General features: G+C 61.1%; 1 protein-coding gene across 5 annotated transcripts; it reads left to right on the top strand.

Moving 5' to 3' along the window:
* The first annotated feature begins 153 nt into the window (after positions 1-153).
* On the top strand, positions 154-21,792 carry ALS2CL (ALS2 C-terminal like). 5 transcript variants are annotated; one of them, XR_004383893.1, is made up of 26 exons: positions 154-226; positions 4,026-4,151; positions 4,858-5,056; positions 5,380-5,445; positions 5,892-6,057; positions 6,541-6,672; positions 7,310-7,429; positions 8,889-8,947; positions 9,086-9,152; positions 9,613-9,809; positions 10,854-10,919; positions 11,319-11,417; positions 11,519-11,680; positions 12,405-12,516; positions 13,641-13,718; positions 14,557-14,687; positions 15,946-16,119; positions 16,370-16,466; positions 16,678-16,835; positions 17,377-17,445; positions 18,354-18,527; positions 19,763-19,813; positions 20,617-20,678; positions 20,769-20,918; positions 21,143-21,239; positions 21,650-21,760. XR_004383893.1 is itself a non-coding variant. In XM_032867860.1 (26 exons), the coding sequence occupies exons 2-26, from the start codon at positions 4,049-4,051 to the stop codon at positions 21,728-21,730; spliced, it is 2,817 nt and encodes a 938-aa protein (XP_032723751.1). In that variant the 5' UTR covers positions 154-226; positions 4,026-4,048; the 3' UTR covers positions 21,731-21,792. The 5 variants fall into 5 exon arrangements, 4 of the variants coding, with proteins under 4 accessions (XP_032723751.1, XP_032723748.1, XP_032723749.1 ...); XM_032867860.1 differs by having other exon boundaries at positions 11,319-11,413; positions 11,560-11,680; positions 19,763-19,805; positions 21,650-21,792; XM_032867857.1 differs by having other exon boundaries at positions 19,763-19,805; positions 21,650-21,792.
* The last annotated feature ends 880 nt before the right edge of the window (positions 21,793-22,672 follow it).

Here is a 22,672-nt window from a genome sequence, read left to right as displayed (position 1 = left end):
GGGGCGGACCGACGCAGCGTCCCACCTCCTGCCAGGCGGGCCGGTCGGCGCCAGCTCCAACTTCCACTGGCAACTCCCGGAGGCGGGGCGTGGCGAGGGGCGTGGCGGGCGCCGGGGGCGTGGCGGACGCCAGAACCGGGGGCGGGGGGGCGGTGGGTGGCGTGCGGGCGGCGGGCTGCGAGCGGCCGCGGCAACACTCCCCGCTCGGGGTACCGGCACCGCACAGGTAAGGGCGGGGCGGAGGTCGCGCGTCTGTGGCCTGGCTCCTGTGCTCCGCGTTCCCTCACTCCAGGTGGGACCTTCGCCTAGCGCCCCCTTGGCCAGCGCGTCGCGGTCCCTCCACGACTCCTCGGTCCCAGGCGGCACTCACACCGGGGCGGTCCGAGGTTGTCCCAAGGCCCCCTCCGTGCCAGCGGACTTAAGCCTCGTCCTCCCCGCCCCGTGGTCACCCGGCTCGGGTTTAGGGACAGCGCAGGGACAGCCCCCGCACCCCCGTATGGGGTGCGAGGGCTGCTCCCTGGACCTCACCCAACCTGGGGGACTGCCAGGAGGAGGTGACGCCTGCAGTGAGACCAGCATGGGCAAATGCCTGGTGGCTGGAAAAGGATCCCATGTTTGCGAAACTCTGGGGACTGCGTGTGCCGGGACAGGGAGGGGCAGGAGAACTGTGAGAGCCTGGGGAGGCAGGGGGTGGTGGTGGGGGGGTGCTGTGGGCTGTCTAGGAGGAGAAACTGGGAGCCATGGAGGGCCAGAGAAGGGGTGCGGGGGTGTGGGGGAGGCCCAAGTGGTGACTGAGGGGTCAGCTGTGGCAGTTGAGTGCTGCCTCCCTGGGGCAGCCCCCTTCTGCTCTACTACTGTGCTTGGTGGTTGTTTTAGGGGGCCTGGGCAGCCCAGAAAAAAGTCACCAAGCAAAACTTTCTTGCCTGTTCAGACCAGGAAATACCAGAGTGGGTGCCATGACAGGGTGTGGCCCAGGGGCCTAAGGGGCCTTGGAGAGGGTAGGGGATGTCCCAATGACCCTGCCCGAGAGCAACCTGGCTTGGACAGAGGCCATGAATGCAGGGGAGAAAGCAGGTCTGGCTGCTGGTTAGATCGACACGGGGACGGGCAGCTGACTCACCTGGGCACGCTGAGACTAGCCAGTTCTGTCCTCACCCACCCCACAGAGAGCACCAAGGCTGCCTGAAGAGGTAGGAGGCTGGGCCGTGCTGGGGATTTGCTGTGTGCCCTGAGGCAAGTTGCCCAGCCTTTCTGAACTACCTAGCTCAGGTGAGCCTGGTGGGACATGGAGCCAGAGGCCTGGGTCAGACTGAGCCTTGCACGTGCTCTACAGATAGTGTCTTGGTCCTCCAGTCCCTTTCTAGGCCTCAGTTTCTCCATATGTACCTCCTGTGCAGCCTGCCACTAAGGAACCTTAAACCTGGGTAGAGGGCGAGGGTAAGGAGGCCATGCCCTTGACCACAGCCGGGTGGGTTGGGGGTATGATGGGATTTGATCAGGGATTACTCCTGCTGGGTGCTGGGTCCCTCTCATGTTATGGCTTAACACCTCCCCTCCACCCCCAAACACACTCATACCTGATACCTAGTCTGCTCCCTGCTCTTGCACCCTTGGTTACCTCCAGGATGAATCCCAAGCACCCTAGCCAAGGAGTAGGGTCCCATGGTCAACACCAGGCCAGACCCCCAACCTCATCTACAGCTTTCCCCCCACCCACTACTTCACCAGTCATGCTTAACTTCTGGCCTTTCCTCTGGGCGATGTGCCTCAGTTCCCTAGGGGTAGACATCCCTTTGGGGCCACAGATCTGGAAGGGTCCTAGAGTCGTGTCTGCCAGTCTGTGTCTGTAAGACTCATCCTGAGGGGCCCAGGCAGCTTTGAGCGGGGAGGGAAGCAGAGGACTAGGTCTCCACACCCAGAGCAGCTCCCCGCACCTGTTTGTCCCTTCTAAGGAGGGCTTACATAATTTGAAAGCTCTGATCTAATCAGACCCCCATTTCACAGAGGAGGTGACTGAGGCCTAGAGAGGAGCAGGGCTCTGGATAAGCTGGACCATGACCAGCACTGAGCAGTGGTGGGTGGGGGGTCAGCAGGGAGTCCCTTGAGGGCGGCTGAGGTGTGGGCCAAGGGTGCAGGCAGATAAGTAGGGAGCGGTAGCTGCCAGCCCTGCAGTGGGGAGAGGGGGGTAGTCTGAGGTGGAGAGGGGTAGAGAGCTCCATGTCCTGGGTCTGGCGTGGGTGAGTCCCAGATCAGTGTGAGTGTGGGGCTGCTTGCTACTCAGGACCTCCCAGCCTCTGGCTGTTGACAGCAGGTCCACACTTGCCCTCATCTGGTTCCTATCCACTGGCTTCGGAGGATGCTGGCTGCACCCTCTTCCTCTGCCTTTAGCCCGTGTCCTCACCTCTCAGTTCAGACCCCGACTGACTGGCTGCCCACTGGGGATAGAAAAGTCAGCCCCCAAAGGGTCTTTCCATTCCATCCGTTTCTGGAGATAATGGGGGAGGGTCAGGCGGCCCCCACTTGCTGTACCCTGGCCCCAGGTTGGGGGGGGTGCATGGGGGTTTACAGGGCTGTCACAGGGGCCTGGAGGGGCCCAGGGAGAAAGCAGGCCACAGCTGGGTGTCTAGCTGCTTCCCCTTCCTGCCTGTCCCTCCCGAGGCCTCGCCCTCCTGAAGCTGCAGCAGCAGGAAAGGTGGGGCAGGAATGCCGGGGCCTGGGCCCTTGGCCAGAGCTCTGAGGCACCCGCCCCCCCTTCCCCGGAGCCTGTGCTATGGGAGTTGCAGGTTTTGCCAGGGGCCTGAATGCCCTCTGTGCCGCAGGGCTCGGGTTGGGAGGGATGAGACCCCTTCTTCTTTGCCCTTTTGGGGCTGTCTGTGTTGCCTGCCCATTCCAGAAGCTTCCATTGTATCTCCCACCCCACCCCACCCAGCTAACTGTGGAGCCTCAGAGTGTCAGAGCCAGGGAGAGGCAGTGAGAGGGTCTGGGGCTAAGAAACCCTCCAGCTCTCACCCCTGAGACATCTGGTCAGGTCATTTGGGCAGATGAACTTTGCTTGGTGAGGGCATCCAGCGCTGGTGGGAGAGGGCTGTGTCTCTGGGAGGCTGCAGCCTGGCTGGGGGTGGGTGGGTGGTGTCTTGGAGCCCAGGCCCCCTGCTCCCCCTGCCTCTCATCAGAAAGCTGCATTCCCAGGGGATCCCCTGCCTGCATGGTGGGCCCCTCACTCCGGGGTGGGAAGTCCATAGGCTCAAGCCCACCTGCCCACCCCTGCAGCCCCTCCCTCTTTCTTCGAGGCACAGCAGGGTCAGCCGGGTTGAGGGGCACGGGGGTCTAGCTGTTACCCACGCTGACCTCACCCTCCCACTGCTCGGCACTGTCATCATGCCCATCTCTGCAAGTCTGACTCTGGGTCCTACCGCTTCCTTGCCCTGAGGTCCTCCATGGTTCCTCTGATGACCACTTAGGCCACTCTTACCCATGGAGCCTGGACCCTCAGGCCCATGGTCCTTTGCTCTCATGGTGTCCCACCTGCATGCTTTGTCCATCTCTCTGCCTCTTTATTTCTTGCCCATCCGTGATGGCTCCAGCAGGAGAGCACCTCCCTACTCCCCTAGACCTTTCCTTGCTTACACAGCCCTTTGGGTGACAGGGGGTCCTCGGTCATGGTCTTGAGAAAAAGGCTGGGTTCTTCTGACAGTGTTTCCTCGTTTCAAGAGACTCGGAGAGGGAGTGAGGTCAAAGCGCCATTAGGTATGACTGTGAGCCCTTGGGAGCCATGGTGGATGTTTGAGCAGGGGAATGGCTAGGCCAGAACTGGGCTTGAGGAGCACCTGCTTGGTCAGGTCCCTCAGCTGGGCCCAGGGGCAGAGCAGGGCAGGGGTCAGTGGCCTGTCCAGAAATTCCCCTTTGAGGCCACCCAGGCCGATTGCTCAAACCTGTCATGGGTGGTCCTGGGCACATGGACGGAAGGCATGGCACTGACCCTGCTCTCGCTGGGGCCCTCACTCTTGCTTGTGTCCCTTTCACAGGCCCTGAGGGCAGTGCCCTGGCCATGTGCAGCCCAGAGGAGGAGGCCCTGCGGCGGCTGGAGGAGGTCTTCTCAGCTACCCTCGCCCGCATCAACAGCCTTGTCCTCCAACCCCTGCTCGAAACCAGTGAGTCTCGGCTCTGCAGTGGCGAGGGTGGGGGACACTGGAACCATCCTGGGGATCTGAGCCCTACCCTGTGAGACCTTCCGAGGCACAGCTTTCTCAGCCTCAAACGGGAGTGAGAACACTTGGTATTGGCATCCTCTGACGGGACTGGGGCTCTGCCTCCGGTCGCTGGCTGTTCCCTTCTCCGAGGCATCCCCCGGGGCCAGACTGTGAACCCCTGGCCTAGACCCAGCTATACACAGAGTCAAAATCCCACCTCTTCCAGTGCACAGGCCTCGTTCTCTGCTTGAATTCTCATCCCACTCTCACCTGGGCCATGACCCACTTGGGGGCTCACCTGTGAAGTGACCTTGGTCAGGTGCCTTCCACCTGGGGGCTCTGTCTATGCTTCTGTGGGTACCAGAGGACCACGGGATCTTACAGACCCCATATCCCAGACCTGAGAAAGCCCAGAGTCTCGGGGGATTTAGTGTACTTGGTGCCCCTAGGTCATGAGTGCTGACCCTGTTTTGTGAGGGGGTGGATTGGTCCCCCCGCCCCCGATTCCTCAAGGGCACTGCCCCGCACTCTAGCCTGCCTGTCCCTGCTGAGCTCAGGGTGCCACGCCGGCTTCCTTTCCTGTCCTAAGGACCCCAGCTGCAGCTCCTGGGCTCCAGGGCGCTGCCCCCCTCACATTGCATTTGTGCTGCCCCCCCCCTTGCCCCAGCCCCAGAACCCTCGGACCCCCAGATCAGGGAGTGCCTGCGGCTCGTGCAGCAGCTGCACCAGAGCTCCCAGCAGCTCTGGGAGGTGACGGAGGAGAGCCTGCACTCGCTACGGGAGCGGCTGGGCCACCAGGACACCGTGGGTCTGGAGTCCCTGCTGTTGCTACGTGATGCTGACCGTGTCCTGCAGGTCCACGTGGAGTAAGACATCGAGGAAGGCTGGGGCATGAGGGCTCACCTGGCTTAGGTCAGGCTTAGGCCAAGGTCTGGGTTCAGTCTGGGGTCGGGCTCCGCTGGGGTCGGCCTCAGGGCCTTGGGCTTCACCCCCGCCCCCGGGCACCGGCTCAGAGACCCCAGACTTGAGCCTTGGGGCCCCCCCAGGGAAGAAAGACTAGGTAGAATTATCTGGTCAGGGGCAGGGCTGCAACCAATCAGTGAGTGGGATCTGGGGATCCTGGCATGGCAGGGGTTGGGGAGCGAAGCTGCGGGCTGGGCCTGCAGGCTGTCTCCTGTGCTGCTGGCAGGTACATCGAGTCCTACGCTAGCTGCGTGGCGGTGCAGGCCTTTCCGAAGGCAGCAAAGAAGAGGAGGTGAGCCCGGGACGCTGCAGGGTCCCTCTGCGTGGACGGGGGTGTCCGGGACAGAAGGTCAGGGACGTCCCATCCCCAGAGCAGCGGGTGTCAGAGCCCGTGATTCATCCTGGTTCTGAGAGTTTCACACTGCTCCACACCGGAAGAGAGGGAGGGAAGTCTAGCTGTGAGCACAATCCAGACATCCAGTAGCCAGACTTGACCCTGGAAAGGGGAAGGAGGGGCCGTCCTGTTCAGGGTGGGTGCTTGGACTCAACAATCCCTTCACACGGAGAAACTGCCATTGACTCTCCAATAGGGCGGCTGTATTAACCTGATGGGAGAGCCTTCTGGGGTCTGGGGTTGCCCCTGGGATCTGGGGGCTCAGCTGGGGGGTGGGGACGGCCGTGGGTTCAGGAATGGAGGAGGGGAGTGAAGGTGGTGTGTGTGGCCATCCATCCACCCAGGGAGTTCTGGCGGGGCCAGCGCAAGGCCCTGGGGCAGCTCCTGTCGGGCGTGAGCTCCGAGGCCTCGGTGGGCACCGCACTGACCCAGGCCCTCCGCCAGCCGCTGGCCCATCATGTGCAGCAGTATGTGCTCCTCCTGCTGAGCCTCGGGGACAGCGTCACGGAGGTAAGTAGCAGGGGTGTCGGGGGGGCCATGTACCACTCACCAGGCCTGTTGCTTGTAGGGGAGCCAAAGGAGGAGGTAATAGGGCCCTGGCTCTGGGGACTCACCTTACTCGGTTTGAATAAGACCCAGCCACATGTTGGGGATCATGCAGTGTCCTGGGCCTGGTGGGGGGAGGGGGGGTTGATGGGGCCTGAGGTCCATGGCTGTGCCCTAGGGGGGCTGGCAGAGACCCAGGAGCAGACGGAGAGCCGTGTTACCAGATGTGAGGACCCCTGGCCCAGGCCCAGCGGTGCTCTGGAGCCCCTTCGCTTTGGCCTCACCCTGAAGGAAGGGCTGGCAGGCAGAAAGGGACACACTTCGGCTTCGATCCAGACCTTCCGAGCAGCTGGGCCAAGCCAAGGCTGGGGCAAGCATCACAGGGTGGGGGAGGCTCCGACGAGTCCCTCGTCTCCCCGACTCACCAGCCGCTCTGTGTCCCCACAGCCTCACCCCGCTCGGGAGCTGGTGGTGCACGCAGCCACCCTCTTTGGGAACCTGCAGTCCTTCATGAAGCAGGTGCTGGACCAGGCCCTGGCCACGCAGGCTCTCTGGCACTCCCTGAGCAGCCGGCTGAGAGTGAGTTTAGGGCTTGATGCGTGGTCATGGAAGGGGCCTGCTGGACTCGCTGTGCCTCCATTTCCCCATCTGGGAGTGGGAGCGGGGGCCGAACCAGGTTACTGAGACGTCTGTCCATCCAGCAGTCCTCAGGCACTTGCGGAGCACCTCCCTGGTCAGGGGTCATGCACCTGGTGAGCTGGCTGTGGGGAAGGGGAGTCAGAATTAATGCCACCAAATGATCCCATGGTGACGGCACTGCCCGCTGTGGCATGTAGTGCCCCCGCTGGGGGGGAAAGCCCCCCATGCCCTGGGAGGGTGTGACAGGCCTGGGGCACAGGGTAGATAATTAGGTGAACAGGAGAGGGGACATGACTTGCCAGCGAGAGGCAGGGACTGCAGAGCCCCAGTGAGTGTTGTTGGGGGCTTGGCGGGGGCAGTGGGTCGAGGGGTGGTGGGCGTCAAAGCGAAGCTTCAAGACAGGCTGTGCTGCCCCTCCAGACCTTGGAGCCCCGGTGTCTGCCACTGAGCTGGGGGTCTCCAGGAGATGCTCAGACTGGCGGGGGCTGGTGCGCCTGGCAGAGGCAGGTGGAGGAGTGGGTACAACCACTGGGATGGGGGGTGCCTGAGCCCTGTGCCCCCCTGCTCTGCTCCCCAGGATGTGCTCTGCACCCCTGTGCGCCGACTCCTGCAGGACAGCCAGGACTTAGCCGTGACGGTCACCCCGCTGCGGGCAGAGCGTGTGTTGCTCTTCAACGATGCCCTTGTCTTGCTGCAGGTTTGGGGGAGCTGACCAGAGGTCCTGGGGCCGCAGCAGGGCCCTGGGGTCTGGCCGAGAAGCAGGAGGGAGAGAGCTGGCAGCGAGCGAGAACTCAGACTCCCCGGGTGGGGGGTGATGGGGAGCCGAGAGGCTGGCAGGCCGGGGTGGGGGCGGAGGGTAGAGTCATTCCTGCAGGAGGGGACGCTGTGGGGCAAGGCCGCTCCAGGTGTGTCCCAGCCTCAGCCCTTGCAGGCTGGCATCCCTGCTAAACATCCCCTCGGTTTCCCCTGCAAAATGGGACGCTTGGGAGTGAGTTTGTCCTTCTGCGGATGCCGGACAACTCTTAGTTCTCTTCCTGGTTGGCTCTTGGTGGCTGGGAGGGCTGGATAAAACCTCAGGGCACACAAGAGGCTTCTAGAGAAGAGTGCCACGTGGGAGCAGTGCCTAGGATTCTGGATATCACAGGCCGGGGTTTTGGGATTGCTCCCTGGCCCATAACCTTGACTGTGCCTAGCTCCCCCTGAACTCAGACTGCCCTTGTGTTAGCCAGAGCACTGTCTTCTCTGTCTCCTCTGAATGTCAGTCTGGGACTCCCCTGCACACAGGGAGGCTAAGACCTGGCAGGGAGGCTACCTGCCCAGACCCGTGTCTCCTGAAACCTGGTTCTGGGGTTCTGATTCGCTTTGAACTCCCCTCCACTCCCGACTTCGCTGTCTGTGCTCCAGATACACTGATGGCATGTCACTTACATGCTCTGTGCCCTTTCCTACCTCTGGACTTTTGCATTTCCTGTGCCGGGCCCGCCCTTGTCCCTGCCTGTGTCTGGCCCCCTCCTCCTGCCCTTTGGGCCTGGGCCTGGACCCCCTTTCCTCCTGGGGCAGTGAGGCAGTGATCAGCTTGCCTAGGCCAGGCAGGAGGTCGCTGCATGAAATCTTTTAGAGGAAGGGATGTTCATCAGCTCTCAGAGCAGGGATGGCTTTCCAGGTAGAGGAAGCAGCATGAGCCAAGGGTCAGATTGAGGGGGACTAGGGGAGGCTTGAGATGGTGTGAGTGTGGCAGGGCCATGTTGCCTTGGTGTGGAGGGGACAAGGAGTGGGGACCTGGGAGCCAGGAGTGGTTTTTGTGGTCTCAGGGGTCTGGCTCAGCAGCGAGGTCCCCATCCTCCAGATGGTAGGAGCCTGAGAGGTTTCTAGCAGGAGTCGATGGTATCCGAGCTGTGGACATGATGGAGCAGGATGTGTTGGGTGGGGGAGGCTGCTCCCGAGGTCCCAGCCAGCCCTCAGATAGGAAGGGAGATGGAGAAGCTGCCCTGGAGATGGGGACCAGGCTCAGCTGCCCTGGAGATGGGCATGCTGGACACTCAGGGGACACTCAGTGGTGTGGCCGCAGGTCAGTGCCTGGACCCAGTCTGGGCCACATCAGTAGGGGAGCGTCTGGGCTGGGCCCTGGGTGACCCCGGTGCCCCATCTTCTTCCAGGGTCACAGTGTCCACACCTTTGATCTGAAGCTGGTGTGGGTGGATCCTGGGCAGGACGGGTGAGCAGCCCCCTCCAATGACACCCCGGGCCTTCTCTCCTTCCACCCTCATGAAACTGCCCGCACCCCAGGGCTGGGGCCTCCCGGAACACCCTCCCGGACAGAGCTGGGGCCTACTCGTCACCTCCATCTGTCTAGGTGCACCTTTCACCTCCTCACACCTGAGGACAAGCTCTCCTTTTGCTCCAAGAACCCTCAGGACCTGGTGAGTGTGGGTGGGCTGTGAATCGGGGCGGTGGGGGGAGAGGAGTGAGGGGAGACACCAGGAGGGGCGGGGGAGGGCACAGGTATGGCACCCTGGAGGCCCTCTGGGAGTGGCCAGGCCTCTGGGGTCATGGTCAGAGGGCGGCGGTGGTCAGCCTGGGGTCAGGCATCAGAATGCCACAGAGTCTAGGGCATTTTCCCCCATGAAGCCGGGATTGGGGCCTGTGTGGATCCCAGTGGGTCTGTGTGGCCCCTCTGGGCAGACCCTGAAACCGCACAAGAGGAGCTCAGGTCTGGATGCGGGGCCCTCTGGCGCAGCGTGGGGCGGTGGGAGTTCCCCCAAGTGCCTGAATAGGTCGGGGGTGGTGGAGGCGGTACTCTCTGGAGCTACCCCACAAGGCTTCCTAGAGGGGCCACCGGCACAGCAGGGACCTCTCCTGTGTCTCCCCTGTCCCCACCAGATGGTCTGGCAGTGGAAAGTGACTCAGGCTGTGTGCCAGGCCCTACGTGGGAAGAAGGACTTCCCTGTGCTGGGGGCGGGCCTGGAGCCCTCCGAGCCCCCCGCCTGCCGCTGTGTGGCATACACCTTCCGTGCTGAGGGCCGGCTCTGTCAGGCCACCTATGAGGGCGAGTGGTGTCGGGGCAGGCCCCATGGCAGGTGAGCGACCAGGGCTCCTCCTGGGAGTTGGAGGGGCTGACAGGACCTAATCACCTCCGGCCACCAACCGAAGGCTCTTCCTTCCTACATCCATCAGTCAGCTCTGTTTGTCTCCCATTCTGTCTTAAGCGCCGTTGGACAGGACCTGGCCCATAGTAGGTCTGTGCCACGTGGAGTGTTGATGATGGTGATGAGCCCGGGGCACATGGGACAGACTGTAGTTCTGCAGTTGCTGTTCTCAGGAGGGCGGAGGGGTAATTTTCATGTCCCCATGACACTAGCTGGTGATGGAAATGGTTTGCAGACCTCCTGTCTTCACCAGTCTTTACAAGAACACGCCGGTGGAGTGTTACTGCCCATTCTGTAGGTGCAGGAACTGAGGTCAGAGACTGGCATGACTTGCCCAAGGCCTTAGGGCAGGTTGTAGGGTGAGTCCAGCTTCAGCCACAGGTCTGTGTGACCCCACAAGCAGGACGGCTTTGGGAGCACATGCGCTCCCACTCCCTGACCCCCATGCCACAGCTGGGAAATCCGAGGCCCAGAAAGCAGAAGGGACTTGCCCAGGTGATGCTCACAAGCGTGTTAGTCTCTGAGACCTTGCCTACTTCCAGAAGGGGCTCGAGGAGACAAATGAACAAAACACAACAAACAAACAAGCAAACAAACAAAACCCAGAAAACACAAGGTCGTATCAGAAGAGGAAAGGAGGATGCTAGAAACCACTGACTAGCGTTTGATTTAAGCTTGAAGTTTAGCTTGGACCTTCCTGTTGGTCAAGGGGAAAAGGGAACCTGGATGTTTCCAGAGACCTCTCTGTGGGGTGTGGTGAGTGTGCTAGTGGCTGCTGGGGCCATTGTGTCAGGAGTCGAGAAGGGCTGAGAGTCCCTGTGGGTCAGGGAAGAAGGCTGGGTGGGGGCAGAGAGTCCGCTCCGGGGGGAATGTAGACCTCTGAGGGAGCCCGCGTTGGAGGTCAGCCGGGGGCCTGTGTTTGTTGAAGCGTGGGCCTGGCAGGACTGATATGCGTGGACCTCAACTGTCTTGCAGGGGCACCCTGAGGTGGCCAGATGGCCGGAATCACGTGGGGAGCTTTTGCCAAGGCTTGGAGCATGGGTAAGGCGGGGGGTGGGCAGATGGGTGGCTTTCTCCTCGCCACCGTCCCCAGCCTGGCCCCATCCTCGATTCCCAGACCTCAGGCCGGAACTTAAGGCCATTTGGTCCAGCTCCCCTTAGTGCACAGAAGGGAAAGCCCAGAGAGGGGGCAGGCCATGGAGGGCATGGTTGGGGCTGGAAGGTGCTCCCGGCATGTGTGAGGGGTAGGGACAGGGGTGTCCTGAGAATGGCCCTTGGGAAGTAAAGATTCCTGAGCACCTAGGAGATTCTCCCCGTCGTCTGAGAAGGCCCCTCAGAGGCAGGGACACTCCGGGGCAGCATGGAGGGGTCCTGTGGTGTGTCCTGGGTCAAGGTGACAGCCAGGTGCTGACGGCCCTCCCCCCGCACTCACACTGGCAGCTTTGGCATCCACCTGGTGCCTCAGGCCTCTGAGGACAAGTTTGACTGTTACAAGTGCCACTGGCGGGAAGGCAGCATGTGCGGCTACGGCATCTGTGAGTAAGTGCCCCTCGGCCAGGTGGCAGGGCAGGTGCGAGGGGCGGCCGCGTGCCCCGGGCTGAGCTCGGGGAGGCCAGGCCAGCTTTGGTGACCCTCCGCAGGTATGGCACCGACGAGGTGTATAAAGGCTACTTCTGGGCAGGCCTGCGGCATGGATTTGGGGTCCTCGAGAGCGCCCCGCAGGCCCCACAGCCCTGCAGGTACACGGGCCACTGGGAGAAGGGCCAGCGGAGCGGGTATGGCATCGAGGAGGACAGTGACAGGTGAGCACTCTGCTGCCACCCCTGCGGGGTGAGGGCAGGGTTAGAGCTAGACCCCCACACAGACCGGGGTGCCTCAGGGTGTAGCACTGTCATCAGAGGGTCTGGTCCATTTGTCCCCCCAGAGCCCCCCTGAAACCCCTCACTTCCTGTCCACAACCTTGGTTGATGCTGAATCTCAGAATGAGGGGGCCCTGAGCTCGCTGACCAAGGAGCGTCCCCAGTCTGGCCCCTCCTTGCACTGTCCAGGAGGAGTTTCTGAGCCCTGGTCTAGTCCATGTAAGGACCAAAGCCCTTCCCCGCTCTCTGGGCTGTGAGACAGAGCCCAAGGCCCTCAGCCTGGCATTCAAGGCTTGCCTGTTTCTCTGACCTCATGCCTGCCGTGCTGCCCGTGCACCCCGCCAGCCTTCTAGACCACCAAACGCCCCCTCGTACATCGTTTCAGTTGTAGGCTCCTACCTCCATGACTTTGCTTTCCATCTGCCCTTCCTGCCACCGCTTCCAAGAAGCCTGCCAGGATACCCTCCCCCAGGCAGGCTCCCTCCTCCTCCACCCTCTTTTCCTCTTGGAGGTCCTGACCTCTCTTGCCCCGTGCGTGAGTTGAGTGGGTTCAGGCGATATCATTGCTCCTTACCTGCTCTCCACCCCCATCCCAGTCCCAACCATGCCGACAGAGCACACAGAAGTGCCTGGGAATGATTCTGACCCCACTCTGGCTCCTCTCCAGGGGGGAGCGCTATATCGGCATGTGGCAGGCTGACCAGCGCCATGGCCCGGGGGTCATGGTCACACAGGCTGGTGTCTGCTACCAGGGGACCTTCCAGGCAGACAAGATGGTGGTGAGTGGGGTGACCCATGTGTGCCCTGAGCTACCCTCTCCCTGCACTGGTGCTGCATTCTGGAGCCCCCCTGCTCTCAGGGCCCCGATGTTGAGCAGAGGCTGGGCAGGGGTGGGTGGGGCAGGAAGCTGGGTTCCTAGGTGCTGGAGGAAGCCAGAGCCTCAGCAGGAATGTAGTTCTGCCAGCCCCTGATGCTGGCCTTGGCCCTCCCAGCCTCAGTTTCCCCATCAGCAACTCAGGTTCGCTACTTACTATAAACACTCAGGGAAATTAGCAGGGATGAAGTGCACGGGGACAGTGATGCCAGCCGCCTCTGCAACGGACATGTAGACACCCCTGCCTGGAGGCCTAGCTCTGGGCTCAGCTCCCGGTACAACATCACAGGACCCTCCCAGTAACCCTGTGGATTGTTTCATGTCCCCAGCAAATGAATGACAATGTGAGGCTCAGAGAGGTCAGAGAACCTACCTGGTGTCACATTCTATTGAGTGGCAGGGCTGAGCCTCACTCCTAGATCTCCTGAGCCCTGGCACACCAGCAGCCGCCTCCTGCCTCATCCACACCTGGCCATGTGCTTTGGCACATAGGAAGGCTCTGGCCTGGGGATTTTTATTGTTGTTATGGCTTGTGCTTTGGCTTGGGCTCCACTTCGTTCTGGAAAGGATTGGAGGAGGAAGAAACTATAAGAATAGACAAATTAAAGATTCAAGTAGGACACAAATTATACCCCACTGGGCCCTGAGCTTCCTGGCAGCCAGTGCAACAAGGGAGCCTGTTCAGCTCCACTGTCGCTGAGGGTCAGGGACAGGGGAGTAGGGTTGGCTGAGGAAAAGCCCAGCACTTCCTGAACCATCGGTGGGGAAGGAAGGGCCCCCAGGAGAGAGCAGGAGCCAAGTCCCAGGCAGTCGTTCAGAGGAACGCAGGAATGAGGTCTGTGGGTCTGGTGCTTAGTGCTCAGCGGGCCAAGGGCTGGCATCCCACCTCAGTACAGTGCTGGGAGGTGTGACAGGGCTCAGGACTGTTCTGCCCCCGGGGTTGATGCATACTTCCTGTCTTCTGCCGTTCCCTCCCCACTCCCAGTCTCCTGGCCCTTCCCTTGCTCCTACTCCTGCTTCCGTCCCTAGGGCCCTGGGATCCTCCTCTCTGAAGATGACTCCTTGTATGAAGGCACCTTCACCAGGGACCTGACCCTTGTGGGGAAGGTGAGGACCACTGAGACCCATTCCACCCTCACCAAGGTCTTGGGTGGACCCTATAATCTCCCCACTCGGACCCAGGGCTGAGGGTGTAGGCAGTGGGTGGGGAAGGTAGGGGAGGGCCTCTCTCGTCTCCATGGCGTCCGGTGGGCACCGTGACGCCCTCTTGCTGTGGAGTTGTGATTCGATCCTGAGGGGAGGCAAGAGGGGCCAGGGGTACAAGGTGCTGGTAGCTGGGCTCTGTCTCCCGAGAGGGTCGGAATCCATCCCTTCCACTGGCATCGGTGCCTTGGGCAGGGGCCCCTGGAGTAACTGTCCTTCAGCATGGTCCTGACCGAGCTGACCCTTGGGCCTTTGGAAATGTGGGGGCTGTTTCAGTCTCCTAATGATTGGGGGGCACTGTGGCATCAAAGTGGGGAGGCCAGGAGTGCTTGGAATGGGAAAGCCCAGGCAGCAGGACCTACCCTTCCCAGGGCCAGTATAGCTCATGCCTTCCCCAGGCCTCTTCCTACTTCTGGACTTACCCCGTGTCCCACCCCTCCCCAAGTCCCACAGTAGTGGTTCTCCTGACCTGAGAGACCCTCCCCTTCTCCCTCCCAGTCTCCCACCTTTGAGGTGAGCTCCTGGGCCATTGGCACAACTCCTGATCGGGGGCTCCTGCAGGTGTGGACGATTATGAACCCCCCAGGGTGGGGCCAATGGAATGGATGGTGGGAAGGCTACCTGTCCGTCCCTAGCCTCTATGACCCGGGATGGACAGGCACGAGGCCTGTCATGATTGGAGGGAAGGGCAGCTGGACAGACAGACAGACAGGTGTCCCTGCCTCCTTTCCCTGGTTTGCAGGGCAAAGTCACCTTCCCCAATGGCTTCACCCTGGAGGGCTCTTTTGGCAGTGGGGCAGGGAAAGGACTGCATACCCAGGGTGTGCTGGACACGGCTGCCTTCCCGCCAGATCCAAGCAGCACCCGAAAGAGGTGAGAGCCTGGCCGGGCCCCTGGCCTGTGCATTCTGGAGTGTGTGTGTGTGTGTGTGTGTGTGTGCACGCTTGCACATGTGTGTGTGTGCGCACCGTGCATGTGCATGTGTCTGTGTCTGTGTCTATGTCTCCACCCCCGGGACTCAGGCCTCATCAGAAGAGCTTTTCTGTACTTCCTTTTAGCTCTTTGGAGAGTTCAGTGGACTCAGGTCACACAGCCCTCGAGTCAGAGACTCCTGGGATCAAGGGCTACGGCATAACTTCACACACCACCAAACCAGAGAAAAATATTATGCAGAGACTGCTTAGACCCTCCTTTTTTTTTTCTGGGAAGGGTACACGGCCGTTTGTAAACACAGCACAAATAAGCAAGAATAAAATGGAAATAAAAGTATGAGTTGAACTTAAAGGAAGGGAAGGGACAAGTAAGTCCTGTGATAGTGATGACTGAGTGTGAGCCTGGCTCTGAGTTCCCTGGCAGCCAAGGTAAAGAAGGAAACTTGCTAAGTGGTCTTATTGTCGCTATCATAGGGTCTTTGAGAAGGGGATTGACTTCTTCCCCATGGGGACAGAGTTCTTCCTTGGAAAACTAGTTCAGTTGGTGACTTGGACCATGTCTGTTGAGGTGCAGGTGGTATTTCTGATGGTCCCAGGCAGCACTGCAGGTGTGGGGAGGGAGTAGAGTTGATTACTAGACCCACTGTCCTTACATGCTTCTCCCAGGAGGTGGGAGTAGACGGCAAACCCCAGAAGCATGGCCAAGCCTAGGTGGGGTGCAGATGTAGGAAAATCTGTGAACCTGACATGGGAAGGTGGGGCTCTATTAGGCACACACATGGCCAGACCCCCAGGCCTGCTGGTCAAGACAGGATCAAGCTCAGGAAGAAACCAGGTGTGGTGACAGGGAGCGTGGGCTCTCCAGGCAGGAGGATCCTGGACTTCGGGCCGTGTTCTCTCTTAGGCCAAGAACCTGCTGTCTGGACTTGGCCTCCAGCTCTCCAGATCTCTCTGTCTCCTTTCCAGGGCTCTGTATGTCCCTTTCTTCTCCACTGTGGAGTAGATTCTCTCTCCCTTTCTCTGCCTCTCCTTTCTTCTCCTGGAGCCTTGGAGGTCAGCGCCCCCCAGTCTACCCACCATTCCTGGGCCCCGGCTCGGGGCCAGGTGGGATGTCCCCACCTCTCCAAGGGCCTGGACGGGGTCCTGCCCACTACAGCCCCATCCCTACTTACTCCACCCCCCCACTGCCTCTGTCACAGGCAGCTAGGTGTGGGTGCCTTCCCCGTGGAGAGCCGCTGGCAGGGAGTCTATGGCCCCTTCCGGGACTTTGTTAGTGCCGGCTGCCCTGGGGACGAGCAGGAGGCCCTGCTGGGCTTCCACGTGCAGAACTCGAGGGAGCTGCGCAAATCCCAGGAGTATCTGTGCTGTGAGAGGTAGGTGCATTTGCGCGTGCACATGTGTGTGCATGGGGGTACCTGCTTGTATGTGTGTGTGTGTGTGCATGGGGGCACCTGCGCATACACGTGTGTGTACATATGCGTGCACATGGGGGCACCCGTGGGGACATCCAGAGGACCAGGGCGGGCGTCCATGGGGCTCCAGGTGGGCTGGAAGGAAGGCCTCCTGGAGGGGACAGGCCGGGGCCCACGGGTAGGTGAGAGATGTATGTGCCTGGTGCCCCAGGACCCAGCCCGAGGCCTGTGCAGGCAGAATGGAGGACGTCCTGGACGAGCTCTTGCTGCACCGGGAGCCCAGGGCCCTGCGGGAGTGCCTTGGGAAGGTGAGGGCCCTGGGGGAGGGGGTCTGAGGGGAGGGAGGTCATCTCACTGCCCCTCGTGCTGTCTGGATGGCCCAGGCCCGCGAACCCCTTCTCCTCTGAGGGTCTCAGTGCTCCCATCTAGGAAATGGGAGCAGCCTTGGGAGCCCTGCTGGGGCATGCTTTGCTCCAGCTCCTGGCGCGAACACCTCTCTATTGCCTTTGCACCTGCCAGGCTCTGAGCAGCTCGCTGCACCCCTTGGGCAAGCTGCTGCGGACGCTGATGCTGACCTTCCAGGCCACATATGCAGGCATCGGGGCCAACAAGCACCTGCAGACGCTGGCCCAGGAGGAGGTGAAGCAGCACGCTCGGGAGCTCTGGGCCGCCTATAGGTGAGCTGCGTGGTCCCTGGGGACGACCGCCGCCTGGTCTGTGAGCACAGGCAGGTACAGCTCCGCACTTCCCCGGGGTCGGGTGCTCAGCCTAGCTCCCTGGGCAGGAATGGTGCGTCTGGATCGAGAAAGAACCAGAGAGTGCGTTGGTCAGTGTTCTGCCGGCGAGCAAAGGGATTAGAAGGTGGGAGATTATAGCAAGGACTGCCTGTAGCCAGAGTCCAAGCCTAGACCAGGCTCTGGGCTGACCCCTGACCCCAGGGGAGCTCTCAGCCTCCGTGGGCTGAGCTTCCCTCTGGACTCACACCAGTCTGGGCTGAGCCAAGACCCCGTCTGTTATTACAAATGGGGGCCCCAGATGCTGCAATTCCAGCATTCTGGGGCTGAGGTCCTGTGTTCCCAGCTTCCTAACTACAGAGGTCTGGGAGGCTGGGCTCCCCATGCTCCGTGGCTCTGGGGGGCGGAGTTTGCCGCCCTGGACTTTGGTGACTAGGGCTCTGTGGGAAGTGGCAGCTCTGCAGTCCATGTCATCCATTTGCAGGGGTCTGCTGCAGGTGGCTTTACGGCGCAAGGGCCAGGCTCCAGAGGAGGACGAGGATCCGGAGGCAAGGTGACCGCTCCCATGGGGTCTGTAGGGTCCCTGCCCTGGGGGTAGCCAGGCTCAGGACCAGGGAGGCTGCCCACGTTCACTCCTGGAGCCTCCCTTGGGGCATTGGGGGTGCTTCCGGAGAAGCGTTGGGGGCTCATGCTACTGACCGTTGTTTGTTGAGCATCTGAGGATCGGAATGCCCCATGACCTCGTCATTGGGTCACGTGGGCAGGGCCCCCACCGCGAAGTATCAGGTGCATCTTTGTTGGAAAGTTCCTGTCCCAGCCTCCTCTCTATGGTGCCCAGAGGGTGAGCCACCGCCCCAGGTGCCCTCTCCCTACTACATGCAGATGGGGAAGCTGAGGCCTAGCAGGGGCCGAGCCCGAGGCCACACAGAGCGGGAGTGAAGTGCATCGTTAAATCTGTCTCCTTCTGTCCCCCAAGACCGGACCTTATAGTTTGCCTTCCGACTTTAGGCCCAGAGATCCCGATCAGGGAGGCGTATGGCTGCATTGCCGGAAACATGGGAGATGGGGTTAGATGTTAGGTAGAACTTCCCCCACGGAGTGCTAGGAAGCCCAGAAAATGAGGAGGCAGCCCTGGACCAGCGTGGCATGGCTGCCGGAGTGCTTCGCTACAAGCCGGGGCCTGGGTTTTGCTTTCGATCACATGGGGATCAAATCCTGCCCCAGCCACCATAGTGGTTCTCAGCATCCAACGAGAGGATCCAGGGCCACAGATTTCAACCGAGGGAGTGAATCACTGAGAACGGACTTCGGAAGCATTTTCTAGGGAATGGAGGAGGCAGGGATGCTGTTTGCTGTTGGACAAGGAGCTCTGTGGGCTTTTTGAGGGGCAGGCCAAGTAGGGATCCCTCCCCCCCAGGGCCCACCCTGCCGGCCCCAACCTGTTCTGCTGCTGTCACTCAGGGACCTGCAAGTATATGGCCTCGTGCTGCCCCTTATGCTGCCCAGCTTCTACTCGGAGCTCTTCACTCTCTACCTGCTTCTCCACGAGTCGGAGGACAGTCTCTACAGCCAGGGTATTGCCAACCTGAGCCTCTTCCCTGACACAAAGCTGCTTGAGTTTCTGGATGTGCAGAAGTAAGCCTTCCCTCCTTGCCATGTTTGCCGGGGCCCATGTGGACAGAGGGTACACACAGAGTTCAACGGTCTTTAGCAGCAAAGGGGTGGTGTTCATTGGCTCACACACCCATGAACTTCTAGCTTTATGCTAGTGTGGCTAGCTTCAGGTGTGGCTGGATCTAGCTGCTGGACTACCTAGTGAAGGGAAGCAACTTTTCTTTTTCTCTTGATGTATCTCTGGCTCCCATTTATGGTGCCAGACATGGTACCAGCCATTCAAGGTTTATACTCCACCAGCTCTGTCCCCCACTGTGCCCCAAGGAGCCTGTGTCCCCTTCCTCACAGCTCTAGCAGGGCCCCTGAAGTCCCTCACTGGCTTGTCTCGGTATGTGAGACTGCCCCTAAATGCTGTCTGTAGCCCATGTAGGCCAATCTACTTCCCTATCTACTACGGGGGCTAGAGTGAGGTTTCCTGTTCCCAGCAACTGGACTGAGAGTGGGGGAGGGGAGCTCCTCAAGGGGAAACTGAGGACTGTTCTGGGAGCAAGGCCCTTTTACCCTCAGTTGCTAAAACATCCTTTCTCTTCAGTGCCCCTTCTGATCTCCTGATGCTACGAGTGACCACCTGCCCGATAGGGCATGGGTGCTCTCTCTCCCCCCACACCCAGTATCCCTTGTCACACAGCTGTGATCTTTCCCACCCACCTGAAACCCCGTTTCCCCTTCCATCATGAATGTCTCCTGCAACTGGACAGCCACCAGCCCAGAGGCCTGGGTGCCAGCAGCTTCTCTAGTGTCCCTTCCTCCCCACCTCCTCCGGCCTCCTCTCTGCTGCTTCCTCCACGCTTGCCTCTCCGCTCCATTGTCTCCCCAAGTCCCTGCCCTGTGCTGTGTCGTGTGGTACCCATGTCCCTCCCCATTCACCAGCCTGTCTCGGCTCACAAAGCCTCCAGAACAGTCTCTTCCACTGTCATTCTCCGGCCCAAGCCCTGGGACTTTGCTCACAGGGTCCCTTGGCCCGCAGTGCCGCCCCTCATCCCTCTCTTAAGTTTTGGGGTGGTGTCTTCTCCAGGAATCTCTCCCATCCTCGCCTTGCCCTGGCCGCCATGCAAGCGCTTGGAGAGGCCATCGTGGACCCCTGTCCTGTGCTCAGCCCTGCTGGGGGACACGGTGTACAGGGAATGTGCCCCCTGACCTCAGACCCTGCCCCCTCCTCCTCGTAAAGGCTCTTTGTCACTCTTGTTTCATTTCAGGCACCTGTGGCCCCTCAAGGACCTCAGGCTGACAACCAATCAGGTGAGAAGGTGGGTCCATTACCTGCCCCAGGTAGGGGAGGCCTGAGTGTTGAGTAGGGCCCGCCCACAGAGTCTGCTCACCCTCCGCCTTCCTGCTGCAGAGGGGCCCAGGCAGTGCTGGCCAACAGGTGTGGAGGACACCCACCTTTCTGGGTTGTTCTGATCTCCTGTGTGGGTGAGGGGGGCGGCCACTGGCACCCCCACGGGTGGGTGCAGACCCAGGCTCCGCCCCTCTTCCTGGCTGTATGGTTGTGGGCAGAGTACTTGTCTCTGAGCCTCAGTTCCCCCACGGGTGAGAGTACTCCCTGCTGCGGGGTTGGTGCTCCCTCATGAGAGTGTTGGGAGGGGGCAGTGGGCCACTACACACCAGGCTGTGGCCCTCCAGGTATGCGTGCTGGGCCAGCAGCAGCTGGGAAGCTGTTAGAACAGCAGATTCTTGGACCACCCCCACCCCTGACCCAGATGTACTGAGTCAAACTCAGCGGACCTGAACTCTGTGTTTCAACAAGTCCTTGGGTTGAGAGCTGCTGACTTAGGGACCCACCCCCAGTGGCTCCCAGTGGCCATTGGGATCATTATCTTCCTTCCCAACCCCCTGGAGACCATTATCCCACTTTACAGTTGAGTAAACTGAGGCTCACGGTGGAGCTGTGACTTGCCCTAGGCCACTCAAGCCTCGGGGAGGGGGGCTGTCCTGGAGCCAGTGATGGGAACTGTGAGTGGTGAGAGCTCTGACTCTGGGAGGGAAGGGGTGACAGGGCTGGGGGGACCCTGACCTCATCATCTGTTCCCCCTGCCCCCCACCACTGTAGAGACTTTCCCTGGTCAGGGACAAGTGCTTCCTGTCAGCCACTGAGTGTCTGCAGAAGATCATGTGAGTTCACGCCCTGGGCAGGGTGGGAGGAGGGGGGACAGGAGTGTGGGGGCCCCTGGTTGGGGCTGAACATGAGGGCCCCTGCCACAGCACTACGGTGGATCCCCGGGAGAAGCTGGAGGTGCTGGAGAAGACATATGGGGAGATTGAGGCCACCGTGTCGCGTGTGCTGGGCCAGGAGTACAAGCTGCCCATGGACGACCTGTTGCCGCTGCTTATCTATGTGGTGTCACGTGCCCGGTGAGCCCCAGCCAGGGGGAGGGGTGCTGAGGGGTGGGCTGCGGGAGGACCCCGTCCCATCCTGCAGAGAAACCCCACCTAGGGTCCCGTGGGGGCCAGGAGCAGAGCGGGGACCGCAGCCCAGGTGGCCAGCCATCCGGGCCAGGGCTCCGTACCCAGCTGCTTGGAACCTGTCACTGATGGGCCCCTTTCTCCCTCTCACTGTGGGGCTGGGTGTTCTCCAGAATCCAGCACCTGGGAGCCGAGATCCACCTGATTCGTGACATGATGGACCCCATCCACACAGGAGGCTTGTATGACTTCTTGCTCACAGCCCTGGAGGTGAGGGACCGAGCTTGTGGACAGAGGCAAAAATACTCTGGCCCGTGGGGCAGATTCCTTCCCTGCCCTGGACACTGTTGTGGGGATGACCCCAGGTTCACTGCTCATATGTGCTTCTGTGGGGAGGGCCCCACAGGGTCCCTGGTCCTGCCCTTGTTAAAGGGGCTGGGGAAGGGCTCCCTACTTCATCCCAGCCCTTGGGTCCCTGGGACCTCGGGCATGTTCCAGGCTGCCTCCCTGAGCATAACAGGAGGGGGAGGCCCCCTTCCTTGCAGACCACGGCAGAGGCTGAATTGGAGTCAGGGTGGTCCAGGCGGGGGAGATGGGTGCATCCCAGTATGGGGCCGTCTTTGCACGGGGCCAGGGGTGGGCAGGCCAGCTCCCCCTCAGCCTGGCCTCTTTCCCACCAGTCCTGTTACGAGCATATCCAGAAGGAAGACATGAGGCTGCACCGCTTTCCTGGCCGCTGGGACTCCAAGGAGCTCTGGTAGCTGGGCCGGCCTGGGCCCACTGCAGAGCGGAGAAGGGCCACCGCGGACATCCCTGGGGAGCAAACGTGGCCCGGCCAGGGCCTCATCACCCACAGAGCAGACGGCAGACTGGAGGTGGCTCTCAGAGGAGATGAGCAGTTAGTGTCTCCCGAGGAGATACGGCTGCTACCGCCCAAATGACACTGGAGCTTCCCCTCCCCCTTGCCCTGCCACTAGGTCAGTCTCAGATGACCTCCTTGACCTGCCTCGGCTCACAGGTTTTTTGCCACCCGAGCCTCCCCAGCCTCAGTGTAGTTGTCTATGTCCCAGTGGCCCAGATGGTCTGTGACGGACCTTCCGACCATCTTGCTGGATTCTGGAGTCCTTCTGGAAGTTTGCCATTAGTCTGCTGGACTGATATTCTCCCATCATTGTCGGTGTTGTTCTCTGTTTCTCCACTCTCGGTCTGAGGCTCCAGGTGGCTAGTGACTGCTCTTTGTATTAGAATTCTTGTCCACGAGCGGCCTCCTGGGGACCTGCCTCTTTCCTGACTCTGTCCCAGGGCGGAGCTGGCCTCTCGGTGAGGCAAGGCCGAACAGACTCCCGGGCCCCCTGGCTTGCTGGGTGGCCTCTGGCCAGGCCCTTCCCCTTGGTGGTATGCAATCAAGCAGGGGCTCGGGGGTGTCCGCCGGGGCCATGCCTCTGTGGGGTACGTGGAAACGCCGGAGCAAGCCGCGGGCAGGGTGGGGGCACTCACCTTATTCGCTTAGCCTCCTGCGGGCCCCATGTGCCAGCAAACTGCACACCTATGGCCCATGGGCCTGCGGGCAGAAGGACAGCAGGGGTGTGGGGCCCTGTGAGGGTGGGGGGAGCCCAGGGGGAGTTCAGGTGCCTTTGGGAGCTTTGCTCCCCTGCTGGTTCTCCTGTGGGACTAAGAAACACAGGAGCAAGGGCTTGGGGCAG

Source organism: Lontra canadensis, unplaced genomic scaffold, assembly GCF_010015895.1.
Source record: "Lontra canadensis isolate GAN:19392208 unplaced genomic scaffold, GSC_riverotter_1.0 scaffold35, whole genome shotgun sequence".
Taxonomy (NCBI): Eukaryota; Metazoa; Chordata; class Mammalia; order Carnivora; family Mustelidae; genus Lontra; species Lontra canadensis.
The sequence above is the reverse complement of the archived record's forward strand: the minus strand, read 5'-3'. Positions and strand labels throughout refer to the sequence as shown.

Bases quoted from the DNA above. Each gene is read 5' to 3' on its own strand.
- ALS2CL (XM_032867857.1), top strand. From the start codon at position 4,049: ATGTGCAGCCCAGAGGAGGAGGCCCTGCGGCGGCTGGAGGAGGTCTTC. The intron at 4,152-4,857 runs GTGAGTCTCGGC...CCCTTGCCCCAG, and splicing joins CCAACCCCTGCTCGAAACCA to CCCCAGAACCCTCGGACCCC. The intron at 16,836-17,376 runs GTGAGCTGCGTG...ATCCATTTGCAG, and splicing joins GAGCTCTGGGCCGCCTATAG to GGGTCTGCTGCAGGTGGCTT.